Source organism: Anabrus simplex, chromosome 11 (genome assembly GCF_040414725.1).
Source record: "Anabrus simplex isolate iqAnaSimp1 chromosome 11, ASM4041472v1, whole genome shotgun sequence".
Taxonomy (NCBI): Eukaryota; Metazoa; Arthropoda; class Insecta; order Orthoptera; family Tettigoniidae; genus Anabrus; species Anabrus simplex.
The window spans coordinates 30,549,178-30,571,193 of NC_090275.1; the positions used below are offsets into that span (position 1 = coordinate 30,549,178).

Sequence of the window (22,016 nt, forward strand, 5' to 3'; positions counted from 1 at the left end):
TGCAATAAAATTGAATACATTTTCTACAGTAAGTGCAGCGACATTTGAAATGCTACTAATCGTTCTATGTTGTGATGTATTATGCCATCCGGACAACTAATTATTTCTTAGGAGCTTACACTTTATAACGTGGCCACGTTAGAGCCAGCCAAGAAAGCGGACAATCTGTGAACTCAAATAGCCTAGAAAGAGAAAATAAAGTGATATCAGCAGTGCCTATGTTATGGTAAAATATATGCTGAAAGAAAAATATTAATGGACTATAAGAATGTGAAATATAATAATTATCATAAAGGTACTGAGAATACGGGATGACAAAAATTTCCGAATCTTTATTGTTTTGTATTCTAACGTATTACTGCCTAAACGCCGGAGTTCGTAGATTTAGAATATGAGCACTGAAAACCTTGAAATATACATGTTTTTACAACACAAATCGGAGATTACAATAATACTGATATCAGTATAATAATTAATGCAACAGTTCCGTGCAACAATTGAAATGATTTTGTAGGCTGAAAGCTAACAGAAAAGAAGTAAGCACATAAGGTGTCAAAACTTTGCAATTGATATCATTAGAAAAATTATACGCAGCAGAATTACTAAACATGAATTTTGAAGGCCAGACGGATAACCTGGAGCTAAAAGAAAGAAAAACTTTAAGAAAGATCATAGAACCAACATTTCAGGAAAAAGGATCATATACATAAATAATGAAGCACTCTACAAGAAAATTCAAAAACTCTCAGATGCTATGCGGAAAAGGAGGATAAATTTTCACGGCCATTTTCTTAGAATGACCTCTAATAGGTTAACCAAACAAATCTTTGACTTTTGTTCGTAACCGCAAAACAAAACCCAACTGGTTTAAGGAAACTGAAAAAGAACTTGTAGAATTAAAATTTACAGAAAATTCACTATTCGATCGAACAGCTAAGGTAACAACAAAAGATAAAAGTATAAGGTTCCAAGAGAACTCTATATTAAAGGTCAATAATGGGCACCAAGAAAATAACAACACACAGATAAAGGATTGACTCACCGTATCCCAAAGAGGGTGAAACGAAAGAGGAAGGGAAATATAGAATATTCCTTGAAGCGAATGATACATCATGCTACGGGCAGCAATGTGTAAACTGTAACAAGGCTGTAATACAGAGTAAGCCTTTTTACGACCTGTATTAACATTCTGCACATGACAGGATATAAATAATCATGTTTTCTCGGCGTGATAGTTAGAATTTCTACTTTTAGTCTCCACCACAATTACATATTCCGTTCAAATCAGAGAGATTGTATTCTTCTGGTAGGACAGCGTTAGTTTCCGGAGAGAAATGGCTGAGTTCCTTTCTACATGAAACAACTTTTGGATGTGGATATTTCTAGTACATTATGTAATCATTGAGACTAGAAGGCACTGCTCTTGAAGTTCTCAATGAAGGGTGTTAATAGATATAGTGAAAGTGGTTCAGAAAGTGTTAAAACATAAATTATGTAATGCAATTTCTAGTTATTGTAAAGGAATGTGTAATGTCTATTTCACTGTGTATGCTTGATTATATATTGTTTACTGATGGTGGTTTTTCACTTGGTTTAAAATGCACGTACTTTTTGCGTCAATATAGAAGGAAAACAGAAGGTGTGTCATGCAAATCTGAGAATTCTTTACAGTATATGGCTTAATTAAAATGTTTTTCGGTATAGAAAGAACATTTGTGATAGTTGTTTTAATTATAAACACGATTCATATAATTATAATTGTTGTTACTTTGATTCATCTGTATCATGCTCATTCACGACTTCCATTATGTGAAAGCTATGCAAGTAATGCCACTCCTTATGCAGCCAGGCAGTGTTACGATTGGTGTGATGGAGGTTTCGCTCATGTGGTCGGTTCGTGTTTGCATATCAGCGAGTTCGACACACGTATAAGTAATAGCACGTTCTATTTCGATAAAAAAAAGAAACTGAAAACTTGAGTGTTGCTTAGGATTTAAATTATAACTGTTCGGATCCACCCAGGGAAAACGACATACTTGCTGAAGTGGAAGGTATTTTCTATTTAGTTCAGACTAGAATGTACCAGGAAAAAGATACGTATTAATAACAGAATCTATTATAAAATAGACGAAAATCAAAATTGTATTACTGACAGAGAAAAACATTTTATTAATAGCGGAATCTATTAGAAGATGTTTAAAAAATGAAGGACACTCCGTTTTAATTACTATGTCGTAATGTCTGAGCTGATCATGTGTTGAACTGGCACGTTCCTTGTACAGGATGTGTTTTCTAGGGAAGGCAGTGACCATCTTCTCTCGCCTACTGTCCTTGATTTTCATTAGTTTCCATCTGGACAGTCTCACCAAGAATACTTCCATTTTTAACACTTTATTTCTAAAAACTTTCCTCTCTGTTGCTTCTTCTCCTATATAGTTTGTTTCCAAATCTTTATTTACTTGATGAATGCAGGTTGTTGTTGACTCCGTGTTCCAAATATATGATTATGATTATTATTATCTTCATTATTCGTTATGCCCGACTAATGAGAGCGTTTGAACTCATTTAGCTGATGTCGCTGCCTTTCCCTTCTCCCAACATCTCTTCATCTTCTCTCTGTGGCTTTTCTTACAATCTTATGACCAGATTTTGATAGTGGTAGTTCTTGGATGGTCTGCAAAGCTGTGATTGTAAACTAATTTTCTGAACTTAGATCTGTCTGATACAATGTCATCTGTGATGCCTATTTTCTGAAGATCTTTTCTAACTTCGAGCGGCTAATTTGTTTTATTTTTTACTTTAATTGAAGGGCAAGGTTCCGAATTATTTTCTTCAATCTCTAATAACTCGTTCTGAGGATATGTCCGTAAAATTTCAAACGCCCTTTTCCAAATGGGTCCGAGATTTTTTCTGAGTGTTGATACAAGTCATGACATTTCCTTGCCATCGCTGTATGATCTAGCCAAGAAATTTCCCTTAAGATTTTTTATTCTTGCTTTAATACATATTTATTCAATTTCCCCAGCGATCAATGTTTCAGATGCATATAATGCTACAGTCTTGATTACAGTATTATTAATATTATTATTATTATTATAATTCATCGGATTTTTAGACAATAGAGCTTAGAATGCAAACTAATTTTTCCAGTAAGAAGTGTCGTATAGCCTGCTCTTCCCCAGTGTAGCGAGAGTAACATACATTCTGGGGGTTTAAAAACCCATACTCCTGAACACTATGGAAAAGTCGTCGCTTAACCGTTTTGCGGTATAGAGTACACATATTACTCACTTCAGTAACTTTGTATTCTAACCTAATACTGTGTAAAGTCCAGGCTCTACTAATTATCACGCGTCTCCAATATTACCTACAAAGAAAGTAATCTATACTATTTCCTTCGACCACCTGGGCCGTCTAAAAAATCCACCTTCCTTAAGATGCCGTACTTTATAAATAATTATCATATCTGGAATTCATCACCTATGGTTCAATAAGCGAAAGGTTGAGTTCAGATTGAAGACTTATCAAGATGCCGTTATATGTTTAAAGAAGTTACAAAAAATCGCTCTACGGCGGAATTATTCCGATATGTTCATTGTAATTTCCGAGGCGAAATGTCCAGTGTAACGTCAGGCAATCAAAAGCAAGACCACTGCACAATTGAGAAAACGCTGTTCTGTACCGCTAAGAAAAGTTACTGATGTTATGTAGACTATTCTGATATTGTTTAACGTGCATTCAGGTGTCTACTCTACAGGTAAGAAAAGTTATCAGATTTCTCATCAGCTAGATGATTTCTGATAATGTTTGACGTGTCTAATGAGAATCAATGGAGAATGTACACTTTTTTGTTTCTAAAATCTAAATTTAAGACTGCAAGCAGAGATTACCTGTTGAATACCGCTGATTATTTCGTGTGACTAGTGACGTATGGGAGGTTGTGAGAGTGTGGTAGGTAGGCTAGTAACAATATCATTTTACTGTACACCTGGAGAACACTGTTGTTTATTATGACTAATATTAGGTCGTCATTATATTTATAGTGCACATGTACATAATATCTAGCGTCTAACTCGTGTACATAGATCACTGTTTATTGTCATACTTGTATTTCCATTACCTTATTATGTACTGTGTTCCGTTATGCATTGGCTTTTATTTTTCAGTTTATACGAGTATGTTATTTTTCATTATGACTTTTCCTTTTTTCTTTTATGCTCCGAATGTCTTTATATTCTATTTTATTTGTTGATCTTCGCTTTCTTCCTTAGTCATATGTTTTAGAAATATGTTATTTATCTTAGTTATCTTTGATTTTATGATAGCATAGTATATATATAAATGTATGTATGTATGTATTTATTACCCTGTAATTTTCATTATTAAGTGTGAGAGAGGGCCACGAGCCCTAACTTCACCACTGCTCAAATAAATAAATAAATAAATAAATAAATAAATAAATAAATAAATAAATAAATAAATAAATAAATAAATAAATAAATAAATAAAAAGATAGATAGATAGATAGATAAATAAATAAATAAATAATACATACACATACATTATCATTATAGACTGTTATGCTTTTCAGCGTTCAGTCTGCAAGCCTCTGTGAATTTACTAAATGACGCCACAATCCTCGATTTGCAACTAGTGTTGTGGCCTCATTTAGTTCTATACCACTTATCTTTAAATCGATAGAAACCGAGTCTAACCATCGTCGTCTTGGTCTACCTCTACTTCTATTACCCTCCATAACAGAGTCCATTATTCTCCTAGGAAACCTATCCTCCTCCATTCGCCTCACATGACCCCACCACCGAAATCGGTTTATGCGTACAGCTTCATCCACCGAGTTCATTCCTAAATTAGCCTTTATCTCCTCATTCCGACTACCCTCCTGACATTGTTCCCACCTGTTTGTACCAGCAATCATTCTTGCTACTTTCATGTCTGTTACTGCTAACTTATGAATAAGATATCCTGAGTCCACCCAGCTTTCGCTCCCGTAAAGCAAAGTTGGTCTGAAAACAGACCGATGTAAAGATAGTTTCTTCTGGGAGCTGACTTCCTTCTTACAGAATACTGTTGATCGTAATAAATAAATAAATAAATAAATAAATAAATAAATAAATAAATAAATAAATTGATTAATTCATTAATTAATTAAATAAATAAATAAAACTTCATCAGAATGAAAGCTATTTTTGAGGGGAAAATATCCTGGTCCCTTGCGATTCCGTTTAAGACAGATTTTACTCTACAAACATCGGATGGATCGTATAGTCTATTGTATTAGTTGTCGCTGCCAGGAAACCATGAAAGACTCCACGGCCAGCAATACAATCGATATATTAAGGACAAATGCCATCTATAGGCCTTTAACGTAAATATGTTTATAGTCTTGGGTGTCTATCTGTAATTAGCGTAATCAGTTTTCCGACACCATTGTAACCATGGTAACCACTGTTCGTCTATGTATACTAGGTCAGTGGCGCCATCTTCTCACTGTGCGTTTTCTTCCTGTAACTACGAGCTTGAGAACATCTCGTATCAATTGAACCCCGTTCTACTTCTCAGTCCAGAATTAAAATCTTTGAAGTGGGCGGAAAACGAAACCAGGGACTTAGAATGAGAGACCGGAAAGCTACCTCCACGCCATAGGGCTGGCTAATAATAATAATAATAATAATAATAATAATAATAATAATAATAATAATAATAATAATAATAATAATAATAATAATAATACTTTAGAGAATTTGCAGCAAAAATTTAGTCTGCCCAGTTGTTGGTTTCAAAAAAAGGTTATGAGTCAGTTGTTCCCTAATCACTCTTCCAAATATTGAAGGAATGCGGTTTAGACATGAAAACATTGAAATCATGAAACAGACACTGACAGACACAAAGTTCAAGGTTAAATTCGAGGGGGGTATCTAAGATCCCTTTCAAATTAAAATCGGAGTAAGACAAGGAGGTGGACTCTCTGCCCTACTCCTCAACTGCGTGCTTGAAAAATGATGGAAGAAAAGCGCAAACAGAAACTAATCCTCAAAATTCTCCAACCAATTACTTTAGCCAGAGGAGAACTACCAATAGATTGTCTAGTATTTGCAGGCGACCTAGCAATCTTAACCCGAGACATTTCAACAGCCCAAAATCAGATTGAACAACTGAAAGGCACTGCGGAAAAATTCGGCCTCCAGATATCTTTTGAAAAGGAAGAATACATGACCTGGAGAAAACAAGCACTAAAACTTATAAAGACAAAATATGGCAAAATTAAACGAATATCAAAATATATTGGTGTAACAATTCATGAAAATAGACTTTAAATAAAAGCCAATGAAATTAGATGCCAAAAGAAGGAAACTGAATTTCAACTAACCCCAAAATATCTGCAACAATTCTATATCTCCAAGCACATAAAACTATGACATTACAATACAGTCCTTAAACTAGAATGTCTTTATGGATCAGAATGCTAATTTTGAACAGGAAAGTAGATATTGAAAACACTGAGAAAGGGACCCAAAACCATAAGAAAAAATTCTAGGTCCAAAACTCGCCGACCGACAATACCGACTCAGAGGCAGACAGGAAATCAATTAATACACAAATACTCACAGTGGCGTTTGAAAACTCAGGTTAATGTTCTATGGACACATTGAAAGAATGCACCCAGACAGACTTACAAAACAAATAGTCGAATTCTATGAAAGGAGGAATAAAGCCAAAACAGGCACAATGAAATGGATTCGCGAAATCCAAACTGATCCCGAAACAACTTTGTCTGAAGACAGAAATGAAGTCCACAGTAAAAGAAGGAAAGAAATGTGGGCACAAAGAAGGCAAACGCAAGCCTGAAAGTACTGTGCATAGTCATAATAGGTTTATTCGCAAATTAATCATAATAACAAAAATGCATTATCTGTACCCCTGCATGTCGCAAGAAGCTGCCGAGGGGGAAATAGATACATCGGTATTCACTCTCTTGACTTCTAAACCCTAAACATATCCATATACGAATGCAAATATTTATTATTTCGCAACTGGTATGCTTTAATCTCTTTTGTGAAAGCGCAGACAGACTTTGGTTTGTCAGTTTAAATCTCTCAGTCACCACAAAACTGCCTCCTTAAGAAGCGAGTGGAATCGGGAAGTAAAGTGGACACTTGAGACGATAATTTGCTTTAGAAAGCTGTTTATTGTTGAACGGAGTGCACAGCTTGTTGATACCCCTCAAGGTTGGAGTTTCACAAAAAGTGGACGCAGCTCACCCACTTCCTTCCTTTCTTCCGCATATTCCGGCGCTCAGTGTCCAAAACCGGTCACGAGCCGTACATCGCAGTCATCAGCCCAGGTTGCAAGAACGAGCAGGCGAACTCTTCTAATATTTTGTGAATCGTTACAGGCAGCAACTCAACCGCTTGTAAACCTTCTTTATAGCTATTACAGTTCGTCATAGCTATATTTTAGTTGCCAAATGGTTATTGCCAGGATTCTGACATGGCGTTCATACTAGTTCTTTGTTTTGAGAAATAGATATTACGTGCGTCCAGAAGAAGTGGCGAAAATGATCTGAGAAGCTAAACATTTTCAACTATTTCTTGTAATCATGATGACGCCTGGGGTTTTTTGTGACTTCTTCATGGACTGTAAGAGATATTTAAATACACACCACATTAAGATTAACACTGTGAGCTCGATAAGGATTTCAAAATCTGAACTTCCATCAGTCAAGACAAGGAAATCATTGAAAGAGAACCGTGGAAGGAGTACATCTTCAAAAGAAGGCGCTCCTATCACGCGTTCAACAACACGCAATCCTTAAAACCTCTCGGAAGGAGTCTAACCATCAGCGAACCGAAAGAAAAGGACTTTCTAACACGCTGAATTTTTTCGATGAAAAGTATCTTCCGTTTTACCGTGAAATTTGTGCTTGAATCATACACGTCAACTGACGAACTGATTAGACATTTTTCACAATGTGTTTCATCGCATGATTTGTGCTGGAATCATAATTAGCATAACATTGTGTGTCAAACATATAAAATCCTTCATTTTGCATTATATTTTTTCAATGTTACCTGATTCACAATGCTGGAAAGTCTGGGTTTTTTTTGCTGTAAAATTCACTGTTTATGACTTACTACCTTTGCCATACCAATGCCTCAATCAATACAGTAGCTCCCGCACTGCTGATGATAGCTACTCTGGTGACATTCACTTTTCCTGGTATCTGATGGACCTCTATATTATGTCCTATAAGTTTGTTTTCATTACAATAATCCTTTAAGGGGAGTCTTGACCGAAATTTTGAACATCTACAATTTAACACTTATCAAAACCATATTAAGAATATATTCACATATTAATAACGTAAAACCCCACAAAAATTTGAATTGATTAATTTATTGGTTATAAAATTATTAACTATTTTATTTTGTATATTGAATGGAAGGTACTCCATGAGGCAGAGTTTTCAGTTTTATGAGCTATAATTCGGCAGACTTACCAAAAATATTTCTATATTTAATAATAACTCCAGGTTTTGCAGTCAGTTGTGAACTATTGGAGATATCGTATTTTTTAAATCCTTCATTATTCATTAAATAGAAACAATTTTAGTTCCGTGCTGCTTTAGGAGAAAAAATATGACGGTAATATTCAACAGATCATAAAATGCGGAACTACTTTTAATTCCTGTATATACTGAAGCATTCTCTGAAAATTTCAGATGAATCCGATAAAAACTCTGAAACAAGTCCGTAGGAACATAGCAGGTAGTCTGACAGCGGGAGAGGAAACGGGGAGGGCTTGGTCTGTATGTACCGTAGCGCTACCTTTTAAATCCGGCATTTAGTGCTTTAAAAATGCCGTTACGGAAACTGATAACGCGATTTTAAAGAGGAATAATCTTGGTAGTTTTAAGGTTAAAATCGAATATTCGAATTTTGGTCGAAAATCGCAACACTCCCCTTAATATTCTCTTCAGGCCATTCCTCTTCTGTTCACTTTCTAGTCACTAGACTCCGGATTTTCAGGCAGTACTTGATTAGAATGCAATCTTATTGAAAGGAGAAACAAGTATAGTCTATGCTGCATAATGGTTATGCTATGGGATTTGCATAAACATAAGGAGTACGGCCTATTAAAACCCCATAGAATTTATGTTACTCTTACTAATTAACTGAAAAACGGGCTAGACGACACTTCCTAATAACTAAGGGGCGGATATTGTTGTAATGTATTTCTTCCCATCCCATTGGAATATTGCTCAGTAGTGTAGAAATTCATTCCGCGATATAACAAAGGATTATAACACATTTTTATTTTTGCCTTTCTTTTGTCGATTAGGGATGCTCAGTCATTATTTCTACTTTCAACAAGGTTTTTAGTTCAATACATAGCATTTTGATGAATTGTTTGATCAATTTAAAATGTTCCTTTTAATTTATGCACGTATTCCGTATTGCCAGACTTATACAAGTCTTCAAGTGACAACATCACAAATTATAAATGTTTCTTACAAATGATTAAAATTGCTAAATATCTTTCAAAAACAAGCAAACTGACCAGTAATTATTACTGACTAAGAAAGGCTAAGGAAAGGATTTATACCTGTGAGTCTTGTGTTTACACGATATGTGCAAGAACACAATATAGAGCTCTGATAATTAGGAGAGAATATTTCCTAACGTGCCTCGACCAGAAGGAACGCACCAGTCTTAACACTCTCTCCTGAAGCCAGTCAACCCCCCCCCCCCCCATTTATATACACTTCCAAGTATATACTATTCACCTCCTCAGCATGTTGAAGACCGAATAGAACGGAAGGTTCAATTATTATGCCATGCCTAGAGGTTTTAGAATATGCAACAATATCTCTTCTACTAGAACCATCTGAGGATTTCTTCGTGCACTTGCCACCCCTTCCGTAGCAAAACATTACCGATCTTAGAACTCACAAGTGTTGAGTTTTGGTTATAACTCTAAAGCATTTTTCCTACATTTTATACTTTGATTGCTTTTCTCCTGCATGTTATTCCACTATGCTATAGGTTATAGAGTAGATATCTTGGTACAACTGCATGTATCAAAAAGCGCTGAGAGGCCGATGCAATAAAGGTGTGCTCGGTTCACCCGCAAGGACGTGGGTTCGATTCCCCGTCAGGGAGTAAAAAAAATTTAAGAAACGAGTTTTCCACCTTCGGAGGTTTACTCAGCCTACACCAAAAATAAGTACAGGTTAATTCCTGGGGGAAAATGCGCTCTGGCGTAGATCTAACAACTCTACACCAACAAGTACCGAGGTTACGGATAGTGGAAGCCTTTTCCTTCCTCCCCTTCATGGCCTGTATAGAGCTGACTTTGTTTTCTTTTTTACTTTGCACGTATCCAAAGAAACTATTACAATAAACAATTCTCTCTGCCCTGATCTGTGGTTTTTGAGATATTGAGAGATGGATAACATCTTATCAGCTAGTTCCTATCAGGATCAGCGGCAAAATTTCCGCACGTTCAAACCCGGCACGTAGTCGTATTTTGCAAGGACCGAGACAGTTCCATTCGGCACTGCATATCGTACGATGTCGGCATTTAAAGTATCTCTAGTGGCACATATGATGTTTAACCGGACAAATTCCTCGTGAATCCGTAAAGGGACGTGCTGTTACTCATCACTGGTAGATAGATAGATAGATAGATAGATAGATAGATAGATAGATAGATAGATAGATAGATAGATAGATAGATAGATAGATAGATAGATAGATAGATAGGTAGATAGATAGATAGATAGATAGATAGATAGATAGATAGATAGATAGATAGATAGATAGATAGATAGATAGATAGATAGATAGATAGATAGATAGATAGATAGATAGATAGATAGATAGATAGATAGATAGATAGATAGGTTATTTATTTATCCTAGCAAAGTTAGGGATAGCTTTCCCTGCTTTACACTTAACCAGTATCAAAATAAGGTTGATACCTAACTAATTACATATTATTAAAAAGTAACCTATCATAAACTTAAGGGGGACTTGCACCTTTGAACATAGAGGAATTGGGTGTGTTATAAAAATCCGCAGCAATAGAAATGGATAATAAGAGGAAACTATGTATGACAAAGACATTATTCTTTAATAATATGCCTACATATTTATAAATTATATAAGCCTATGCCATTATACATAATTAATTATAAAAATGGCGGTGTATCATGGCCCCTCTTTTGCTGTTTCCCTGATAACTTTAAAACACATTAATATTTTTCTATGATCCTTTTTATTATGATTTGTAATGTTATAGCTACAACCTGTACTAGAATCAGTGAATTCCATTAAGTATAAATATTTTTTCATGAAATTATTTTCAAGTAGTCAATTTTTCCTTAATTTGCGCTTGAAAATGCTTTTAAAATTTAACCAATGAAGCTATTTCAATAATTCTATCATAATTTCTTCTTATGTATGAAATATACATCCATGCAAAATTTCATCTTAATATCTTAAATGCTTCCTGAATAGTGAAACGGTTCTGAAATACAAAAATTGCCGGATACGAGCAACGAACATACTGATAAAGGGCTAGCTTGGGTGACAGAGCTTCGTGTATTTGGTCATAACTTCGAAAGTATTGGAGATATTAACAAAACTTCTGCACTGTTATAAAGAGAAGAGTTCAATTTAAAATAATAAAAAAAATTGAAATATAGCATTTTTGGTCAGTCAAAGCAGTTGGTCCCCACCTTAAAGTATGTATAACTATTGAAATATAGCTGACTACTTGTATATTAAAATTACAAATGTCAAGTGAATGGAGCACAATAATACAAAAAAAGTGTTTAGTTTCTAAGATGTACATAAACCATAAAGTTATAAAACAAAAAGAGGATTATTAAACAAAATAGAATCATTTGTGAAATATAACTCTTGTCCTGTGACTATCCACCCAAGATAAGAACGATACAGGTGAAGGATAAAGTAGACAGGTGGAAGAGAATTTAAGAGAAAAGAGGACGAGGATGTAGAAAAAGTTTGTATCATTCAATCAGATATTTTGCGCATGCACTTCTAAATATCTTGGACACTGATATATCGTCATTACCAGTTAAAGTCCTATGTGTCTTCGAGGATAATATTCTAGTGGCAAAAAAGACGTCTATTAAGAATGTATCAGTTAGTAAAAGTTCCTTTCTGCTAGATAATTATTTTCCTTCTCCTCGATCGTTTTCTTCTGTTTTATGGAGCTGCATAATGAGATACAATTATTATATCGCAGTGCTGTTGTACATTGAATCACTTTGTTCGTGTCACCATAGTTTCACTTAACTTTCAGAAGCGAATTTTTGCATCCGTACTGAAATATTTCTCTCCAAACTGTTCCTCACTTTCACAAAACTTGTTTTTTGGCATGATGGTCCCAACTTAGTCACTGCAAGTTTACTACTGAGTACTGGAGTGAAAGTCTTAACAGCTGTCTGTTTTCAAAAGTATTTACCTCTGGGACAAGGAAAGAAAAGAGAGAGAATATATTTCTAATTTTCATAATTCAGCTCCTTGAAGTAGTTGAAGGGAAATGTCGGTGTCCACCGGTCGCCTAGGTGTAGACAACCGAGGTCAGAAGACAGACTGCCTGTATTATTAGTTTTGTAGTGGTCACATTCTAAGTTTCTCAAATTTACCGTATTTCATTTTAATGTACATGTATCATACATCTTCATTGTAGACTGTTATGCCTTTGAGGGAAATCAAAGAGGAATTTGGGAAGGGAATCACAATCCAAGAAGAAGAAATCAAAACCCTGAGATTTGGTGATGATTTTGTTATTTTAACTGAGACTGCAGAAGTTTTGGAGAAATTGCTGAATGGTATGGACAGAGTCTTGAGAAAAGTGTACAAGATGAAAATAAATAAGTCTAAAACAAAATTAATGGAGTGCAGTCGAACGAAGTCAGGCGATGCAGGAAACATTATATTAGGAAATGAAGTCTTAAAGGAAGTAGATGAATATTGTTACTAAGGTAGTAAAATAACTAACGGTGACAGAAGTAAGGAAGACATAAAATGCGGACTAGCACAAGCAAAGAAGGCCTTTCTTAAGAAACGAAATTTGCTCAGTTCGAACACTGATATAGGAATTAGGAAAACATTTTTAAAGAGTTTCTTCTATAGTGTGGCATTGTATGGAAGTGAAACATGAACTATAACTAGCTCAGAAGGAAAGACAATAGCAGCTTTCGAAATATGGTGTTACAGAAGAATGCTGAAGATGATATGGACGGATCAAATCACGAATGAAGAGGTACTGAAAATAATTGGTGACAGGTGATCGATTAGGCTAAATTTGACTAGAAGAAGAGATAGAATTATAGGACACATCTTAAAACACCCAGGACTGGTGCAGTAGGTTTTTGAGGGAAGTGTAGGTGGTAAGAACGGTAGGGGTAGACCAAGGTATGAATATGACGAACAGATTAGAGCAGATGTAGGATGCAACATATAGATAGAAATGAAAAGGTTAGCATAAGATAAGGTGGCATGGACAGCTGTATCAAACCCGTCTATGGACTGATGGTTCAGACAGAAAAAACAACAAAAACTATACACCTTCGAGCGTTGAGTCTGCAGGCATCTTTGAATTCACTAAATGCCGCCACAATCCTCTATTTGTAACTAGCTCTTTGGATCGTTTACTTCCATACCTCTTGTCTTTTTATCGTTAGAAATTGAGTCTAAGCACATTTTGGCACACCTCTACTTCTCTTACCCACCATGACCTAGTCCATTAATACCCTAAGTAACCTATCATCCTTCATTCGCCTCACATGACCTCGCCACCAAAGACGGTTAATTTCTACAGCACCGGGCGAGTTGGCCGTGCGGTTATGGACGCGCAGCTGTGGGCTCGCATCCGGGAGATAGTGGGTTCTAACCCCACTGTCGGCAGCCCTGAATATGGTTCTCCGTGGTTTCCCATTTTCACACTAGTCAAATGCTGGGCCTGTACCATAATTAAGGCCACGGCCGCTTCCTTCCCATTTCTAGGCCTTTCCTGTCCCATCGTCGCCATAAGACCTATCTGTGTCGGTGCGACGTAAAGCAACTAGCAAAAAAAAATTGTACAGCTTCGTTAGTTGAGTTCATTCCTAAATTAACCTTCATCTCCTCTTTATCTCCGGAAATCATCAACAACAAATCGTGCTGCTTTGTTGGATCGTTTCCAGTTCTCGTGTCAGGTAATCTGGTGTGGGTCACGTACACTGGAACAATATTGTACGCTCTCTACTTTACAACCTTACTACAACCATTAAATACCCCCATAACCATGTGTACAGATCTGTAACCTTCCACAATAACCTTGTTAAGTAGAAGGCAATATTACTGGGGAAATTTCTCGAAGAAGATCTTGAAATATATTCATAAAACAGTCCTTAGTGCCGAGGCCCTTTCAAGCAACAATCATAATTAGAGCCCGGATTTTTGTGCATTAATAGGTTAGAATGCAAACGTACTGAAGCGAGTAGCAAGTGTAGTCTACTTTCACAACCTCTCTGATATGGGGTTTGTATAAACATTAGGGGTACGGCCCATCAGAACCCCTATAATTTATGTAACTCTTGCTACATTATAGAAGAGCGGGTGGCCGACACTTCCTACTAACCAAATTAGTTTGCAGTCTAAACTGTTACTGCATAAAAAATCCGGGCTTTAATCATAATCAACAAACGGACCTGAGTGACATTCGAGAAGAAAACTATGCATCTGTGGAGAGAAAAGTCGTCAGTTCTTTGTTATGGAAAATTTGGTGGCAATAGACCAGTCATTAAACCGAATACTTGCTGATATTGCTAATGATTATAGTGATATTGAATGTTGTCTAGGGCACAACACGAGGAGAGTTATCTAATGTTATATTCTCTAAATTGCTTCGTACGCACCAATCACTTGAATTTCATCGACTGGATGCAATATCTGCTACGAGTTGTAGAGCCTGTATAATACATGAGGTTGCCAGGAAGCGATAATCACTCAAATACACATCATCTGTGAGATATATCGAGCACAATGTCAGGACGACTCCTAAAACTAAGCTCTATGTAATAGCATCACTTTTAGTCAATGAACAAATCAACGGCGGTGATCAGGAAGACGGTATGTAATAATGGTCGGGACCTGTGCTCTCCTAATTAAGGCGACACGCTTCAGTTCTCCCACGCCTGGAGGCGCCCATGAGTGAGAGTATAAAAGTGCTCCTCTACCTGCAGCCATCACTCAGTGTTGTGACCAATCTTCTCTCGGCAACATGAGGTTTCTAGTAAGTACATAGCATAAATATTGAAGGGTTTAAGACGTACTAACCAAAAGTTAGATTCCCCTTGAGTAAAATATATTTTCTAATTTCTGTACTACTGTGAATATTTAGGCTTGAATATCAAGTCAGAGATACGAAAATGGAACTGGTGGATCATTCCTAGTATTTTGTATGAGTATTCTCCCCGGATGGTAATATACTAAGTAAGGTAATGCATTGGGATTGGAGTTGCGATCAAGTCAGTTCTCAGATGAAGTGATCTTTACATCGGCAAGTTTTGAAATAGACTTTACTGTACAGAAGTGAAGGCTGGGTGGAGTCAGGATATCTTATTCCTAAGTTACAATTAACACACTTGAAAGTGGCCAGAATTATTGATCGCTGGTACTAACAAGTGGGAACAATGGGAAGAGGAAACTGGGAGTAAGGAGATAGACGCTAACTTGTACACATACACCACCATCGGTTGTGAAGCCATGTTTGGCGAATGGAGGAGGGCAGGTTACGTAGGAGAATATTGGCCTCGGCCGTAGATGATAAGAGAGGTAGAGGCAGAAAAACCGATGGTGGTTAGACTCAGTTATTAAAATTTAATTATAGGAAGGGTTGAACTGTTTGAATCCATAGAGTTAGTTACAAATAGAAGGTTGTAGAAGAGCTTAGTTAATTAACAGAAGCTTGCAGACTGACACTGAAACGCATAGTCTATAATGATGTATTTGTGTACTATGATTAGTTTCTCTAGATTTGAATTAGGAATTATCACAGCATTCTTATGCAGCTAAATCCACACTTTAAGTTATTATTATACTGGAACTATCTGCAATTGCTTTCTATAAGCTGGGCTCTAGTTTGACAAATAAGAGTAATTACATAACACAAATCTCTATCAGTGGGTTTACGAGCAAGTCAGATTTGGTGGTGGTGATTATTGTTAGAGAAATTACAACTAGGCAACCATCCTATATATAACACTAATCAGATAGAAAAAAAATGGATGGGATCGGACTCTTCGAAGAATGAAGGCTTCGGCCAAAGGAATACAAGGGCCACGAAGGGCGTGAAATAGAATAACTCCCTAGACATCAAGTGCTCTAATACCGTCGGGGTCGGAAAAGAACAAGAGTTGTCCAACGAGGGTGGGATAGGATAGGTGAAGGTGAGAAGCCTGGCACAAGTAAGTGAAAGCAATTCCAGGATTCAGCTAAGGGTCTCGTGGTTGCCAAATCACGCTCCCAAGTTGATATCCCCTGAGATCCCGGTTATTTGCCTCTTACGACAGGCAGGGAATCCCGTGGGTGTTATTCTACTGCCCCCACCCACAGGGAGTGCAAGTCCAAAGGACATCTTATTCTGGCAAACTGCCGTCTTAAAAGTACTTAGCATTAAATGCTAATTTCAATTTCGAAGCAATGTAAAAAAGTTGTCTTAATTCGTGGTGGACCAATGAACCGAGCGCAGAGAAACTGATCGAATGACAGCTTTATCTAACCTTTAAAATTCATTGACGATACTTGCAAATTGATCCATATTTTATTTAAACAGAATTGATCAAATATAAGTACTCCATGTGATTATGACAATCATTTTAAGCGTGCGGACCATCCGACGAATCCTGTCGATCATTATTTTTGTGAGATAAATTATTGCTCAACCAGAAGACGTTGACAAATGTTTATAATCCAAGAATACCATAAATTTTAGATACATCTTAATTCAAAAATATAAATAGACTGAGGTCTTTTATGCGGTAACAAGTTCGAATGCAAAGTATCGACTAGCCCGTTCTTCCTTTATGTAGCAAGAGTAACATAAATTCTAGGGGTTCTGATGGGCCGTACCCCTAATGTTTATGCAGGACTCATAACATAACTGAAACATTGGGTAGGCTATACTTGTTATCCGCTGCATTGTAACCAATTACTGCATAGAAGTCTGGACTCTAGATATTAATGAGTAATGATCTATTTTTGGCTCGAAGGGAGGAAATATATTTGTTTCATTAACAGGGAAACATCGTATAAATTAGGGACACGTGTTCAATACATTATCGAAATTAGTTCACAAAAGCACGGAGTTACAGGTATGATAGACTTAACTGAAAGCATGCATATTACGAGGCGATGCATGGTCAGGACAACCAACCTTCTCGATCATTATTCTTGGCTTCCTATACGAGGGTCACTATCTCACTGTCAGGTAGCTCCTTAAACGTTCGCAGTTAGACTGAGTGGATTTGGAACCAGCCTTGAGATCCAAGTAAAATTCTTTGTCTTCACCCCAAATAGAACCTGGATCCCTCAGTGTAAAGAGGGCTCGCTATTGCTATACAAAGGGCCGCCATTATTGTGAACACACATTAAAATATCCCGTAGTCATCCTAAGAAATCTCTGTATGGACTCCATGGAACTCTTATTTTTTATTACTGCTATAGTAGGAAGTGTAAAGCAAGTATCCTGTCGATTATATTCTGTGACTTGGAAAACACACTTCGAGTAATCTTCTATAAATAAGTAACTACAAATTACTTAAATCAAACAGTACCCTTACAAATTTCAAAACCTTGTCAAGTAAACTTTGTTTCACTAATAAATTTTACTAATTTCATATTAGACTTTACCGATACATTTATGACTAATGCTGAACCCTTTTGATATTTTTCATGTGGTGCTTTTTCTCTAACAAAACGTATTTTAAAATGCTAATAATAATAAGTCTTCTTTGTGAGCCTTAATTTAAAACGTTAGCCAGCCCCAGAATTAAAATTTAAGTACAAGTCCAAAATTAGGAAAAGGAAATAGACACTGCAATCAAAGGAATTAGCGGTAAATAGCCCAATATTTTGCAGGCCATTTTCACCATCCGATGTAAAAAATCTTCATCAGTATAAATTTATCATCGACGATAAAGAACAAACACTAATCAGTTCTTCGAAAATACTTTAAAATACATTGGAATAAAATTAATATAATAAATCACATTTTAGATTTATAATGCGGTCACCACCACATTATATGACGTTAAACAAAGATGAGATTGTTCAATTATCTAAACAGGTTTTAAGTTCATCTAAGTTGATAGACACTCTGAGGTATGAGTAGAAGGATCGTGAAAGTGGTGTAAAAGCACACAGCGTAGCAGTCGATAAGTGAATAATCTGAGCTCTCACTATGCTACACTCTATCATTATTTGCCTGAATAGGACTGCCTTAAGATTTAAGGTTATAATCGAGACCTATATGAAACCCATCCTCCACTGTACATGAATGAGTCTCACCAATATCTTCGAATTCCTCAGAAAATGAATCTATGATACTTGCTGTCTTATTACATTAATCATGAATTACGTCCTTTTGTCACATGTACAACCGGGAGTTAGATGAAAAATCGTAGGCCTATTTGCACTTTGGTTATGAATGTACATCAAATGGTGATTTTCTTGGAATAATCAAACATGTCATTGATACGTATTTCAAGATAAGAACGAACCAGAATCTGTCCTAACTCTGATTTCAATACAACAGGTGGTGCTGGTGTTATCGGGAGCGGTGCTATGCGCAGCAGAAGAGAAGAAAGACTCCAAGACTGAAAAGAGAGGTATCCATGGGCTTGGATACGGAGGAGGACTCGAATTAGGAGGAGGACATGGTTTGGAACTGAGTGGTGGCTATGGATACGGAGGTCTTGGCGGCGGACACGAGCTTGGAGGTAGCTATGGAGGAAGTTATGGAGGAGGCTATGGTGGAGGCTATGGAGGAGGCTACGGAGGAGGTTATGGTGGAGGACTGGAGTTGAGCGGTGGTCTTGGAGGTCACCACGAGAGTCACATCAAGGCCATCACTATCACTAAGGAAGTCAAAGTCCCTGTTCCTCATCCCTACCCAGTCCATGTTGAGAAGAAAGTTCCTGTACCTGTCAAGGTTCCCGTACCCGTCCATGTAGACAGGCCATACCCAGTTCATGTACCAAAACCATACCCAGTTCCTGTGGAGAAGCCAGTACCTTACCCAGTTGAGAAGAAAGTACCTTATCCTGTCAAGGTTCCAGTCAAGGTCCCTGTACCAGCACCATACCCAGTGCATGTCCCCAAGCCATACCCAGTCCCTGTTCACAAACCAGTACCAGTACCGGTACCACATCCAGTGATCGTCAAGAAGCCCGTACCAGTGTACGTCAAGGGACACGACTATGGTAGCAGCTACGGAGGATCTTACGGCGGTGGCTACAGTCTTGGAGGTCATGAAGGTCTGAGTCTAGGCAGCCTTGGAGGATCATACGGTAGTGGTTACAGTCTAGGCGGCCATGGAGGATCATACGGCGGCAGTCTCAGTCTTGGAGGCCATGAAGGATCATACGGCGGTGGCTACAGTCTTGGAGGTTATGGTGGAGGTCTGGAGCTGAGCAGCTATGGAGGATATCACCACTAACCCGTCCCGGAGACCTCTGGAAGCCCTCGGCAGTCCTCTAACAGGAGGCCTTAGGGGTCCAATTAGTCCACAACACCGGCATCACAACTTTTCATTTTCCTACACATTACATCATACCATACTGCATAATCATATCTTAACATTCTTCATCATTGTATATTCTGCATATAAAATATATTTTTATACGTATTCTTTGTTTTTTTTTTGTTCCCTAAGTACCTTAAGAAATCACAACGTGACCAATGAATAAGTTTTTCCAGTAATTGAAGGGTCATAAATTCTTTTGAAGACGCAAAAGAATACGCCAACAACCTTTTGGATACTGGTTGCATGAAGCGTTCGTTGACTCTAGCGGAAGAAAGAGAGGAATATAGATAGGTGGGTACGTAGGTAATTGGTTAGATAGATAGATAGATAGATAGATAGATAGATAGATAGATAGATAGATAGATAGATAGATAGATAGATAGATAGATCGATAGATGATAAATAGATATAAAATGTCCTTTTTAATTGTGATTTTAGTGCTGAAGTTCCTCTCTTACACAGCTGCATTGCTTTATTGTAATTTAATGACTTACTATATATGATTTCCAAAGCTATAAGACAAAATCATAGTTTCATTAAATTTAACTGATATCTCATGAAAATCTACAAGAAAAGAAAACACTCTAAGTACATTCGTTCTCCTCATTAATTCGTGTATCATCATCGAGAAAGTCAACGGCATTCTTTTAACAAGTGATCATGGGAAGCCACTTAAATTTTTACTTAGAAGCAACATCCCAAACGTTCTCAGGGAGTGAATTCTATGATGTGGATCCGGTAATAACGCGAGATCCATTGTAAGAAAGACTGTGATTTATGGATGAAGTAAAACGGGAAACAGATCGTATGTTATGACCATGGTAGAACGAGATATAAGGAAAGGATGAAAAGTGAAAGTTGAGAGTATGTGTAGATTTCTTCTTTCTGCGCTGAAGAGATAACGTGCAGAATTTACAGAGCTGTTGCTCTTGACACTTTGACAGTTACTAACAGTATCCTGAGCACGAGAAGGCATTATATATTAATTTTTTCATGCAGATTTTCACACTCCATTACAGCTTCTCGTTACTGTCGTGTGTTACTTGAGTAATCTAGCGTCATAGTAGTAACGGAACTGCCATTACACTTTCACTCTAAGTCGAACTGGGCACACATTAGAGAAGTATTCATGGGACGAAGTCCATTTCTATGGGTCAAAAATTACAATTTTCCACTTTTATCCTTCATTAATTCAATATACATGTTTGTGAATTTTTGTATGGGTTTTTCACAAATTTCAAACTTATTGAATGTAACGGGATTTTGATGATAGTGGATTTTATTTCAGAAGCGAAATATTCTACGCTCTCTCCTTTGATACAGACGAAAATGTACACCTACAACCTGTTTTCCAGTCATTGACCGGTTCAGGGATGGAATGAATGAACCCATCTTGCGGCGAGGATAGGAATTGTGCCGGCTGCCGAAGCCTGTCGCCCTCCACTGTGGCAATGATTAATGACTGACAGATGAAATGAAATGATACTAGAGAGTGTTTCTGGAATGAAAGATGACAGAGGAAACCGGAGTACTCGGAGAAAAACCTGTCCCGCCTCCGTTTTGTCCAGCACAAATCTCACATGGAGTGACCGGGATTTAAACCACAGAACCCAGCGGTGAACCACGGAGGCTTCTTTGAAACAGATAATTTAAATAAAATTATGAAAAATAATCAATCCAAGACACATAAAAATTGAGGTGAAAGGTGAAGATTCAGTAGGTTTTCTGAACGAATATCGAAGAAGTTCCAGGCTGCACTGTTGATAGAGAGGCTGGTCAGAGAGGACAGATCAATTTAACAATTTAACCAAGGTGCGGAATCTTGCATTGAAAAAGGCATAATTAAGATAGAAATGAAATTATCAATTGCCACGTTCTTCACTGCGGATAAATCGGGCAGAAGAACGCTGCAGTGAGAGTCCGGATGTTTATGCAGTGAAAGGTTGGAATGGAAAGTAATGTGGTCAGTAGGAAGTGTCGACTAGCCCGCCGTTCCGTAGTGTAGCGAGGGTAACATAACTTGTAGGGGTTCTAATAGAACGGGCCCCCAATGTTTATGCAAATCACATAACAAACTGTTGTTGGGGCTAGTGTATGCTTCTTACTCGCTTCAGTAAGTTTGCATTCTAACCTGAGCCTGAACATCCAGGATCTATATCATTTAACTCATAATT

At 37.1% G+C, this 22,016-nt stretch overlaps 1 protein-coding gene across 1 annotated transcript; it reads left to right on the plus strand.

Moving 5' to 3' along the window:
* The first annotated feature begins 15,306 nt into the window (after positions 1 to 15,306).
* On the plus strand, positions 15,307 to 19,755 carry LOC136883397 (keratin, type I cytoskeletal 9-like). The gene is made up of 3 exons (XM_068229591.1): positions 15,307 to 15,330; positions 18,853 to 19,105; positions 19,139 to 19,755. The coding sequence occupies exons 1-3, from the start codon at positions 15,319 to 15,321 to the stop codon at positions 19,753 to 19,755; spliced, it is 882 nt and encodes a 293-aa protein (XP_068085692.1). The 5' UTR covers positions 15,307 to 15,318.
* The last annotated feature ends 2,261 nt before the right edge of the window (positions 19,756 to 22,016 follow it).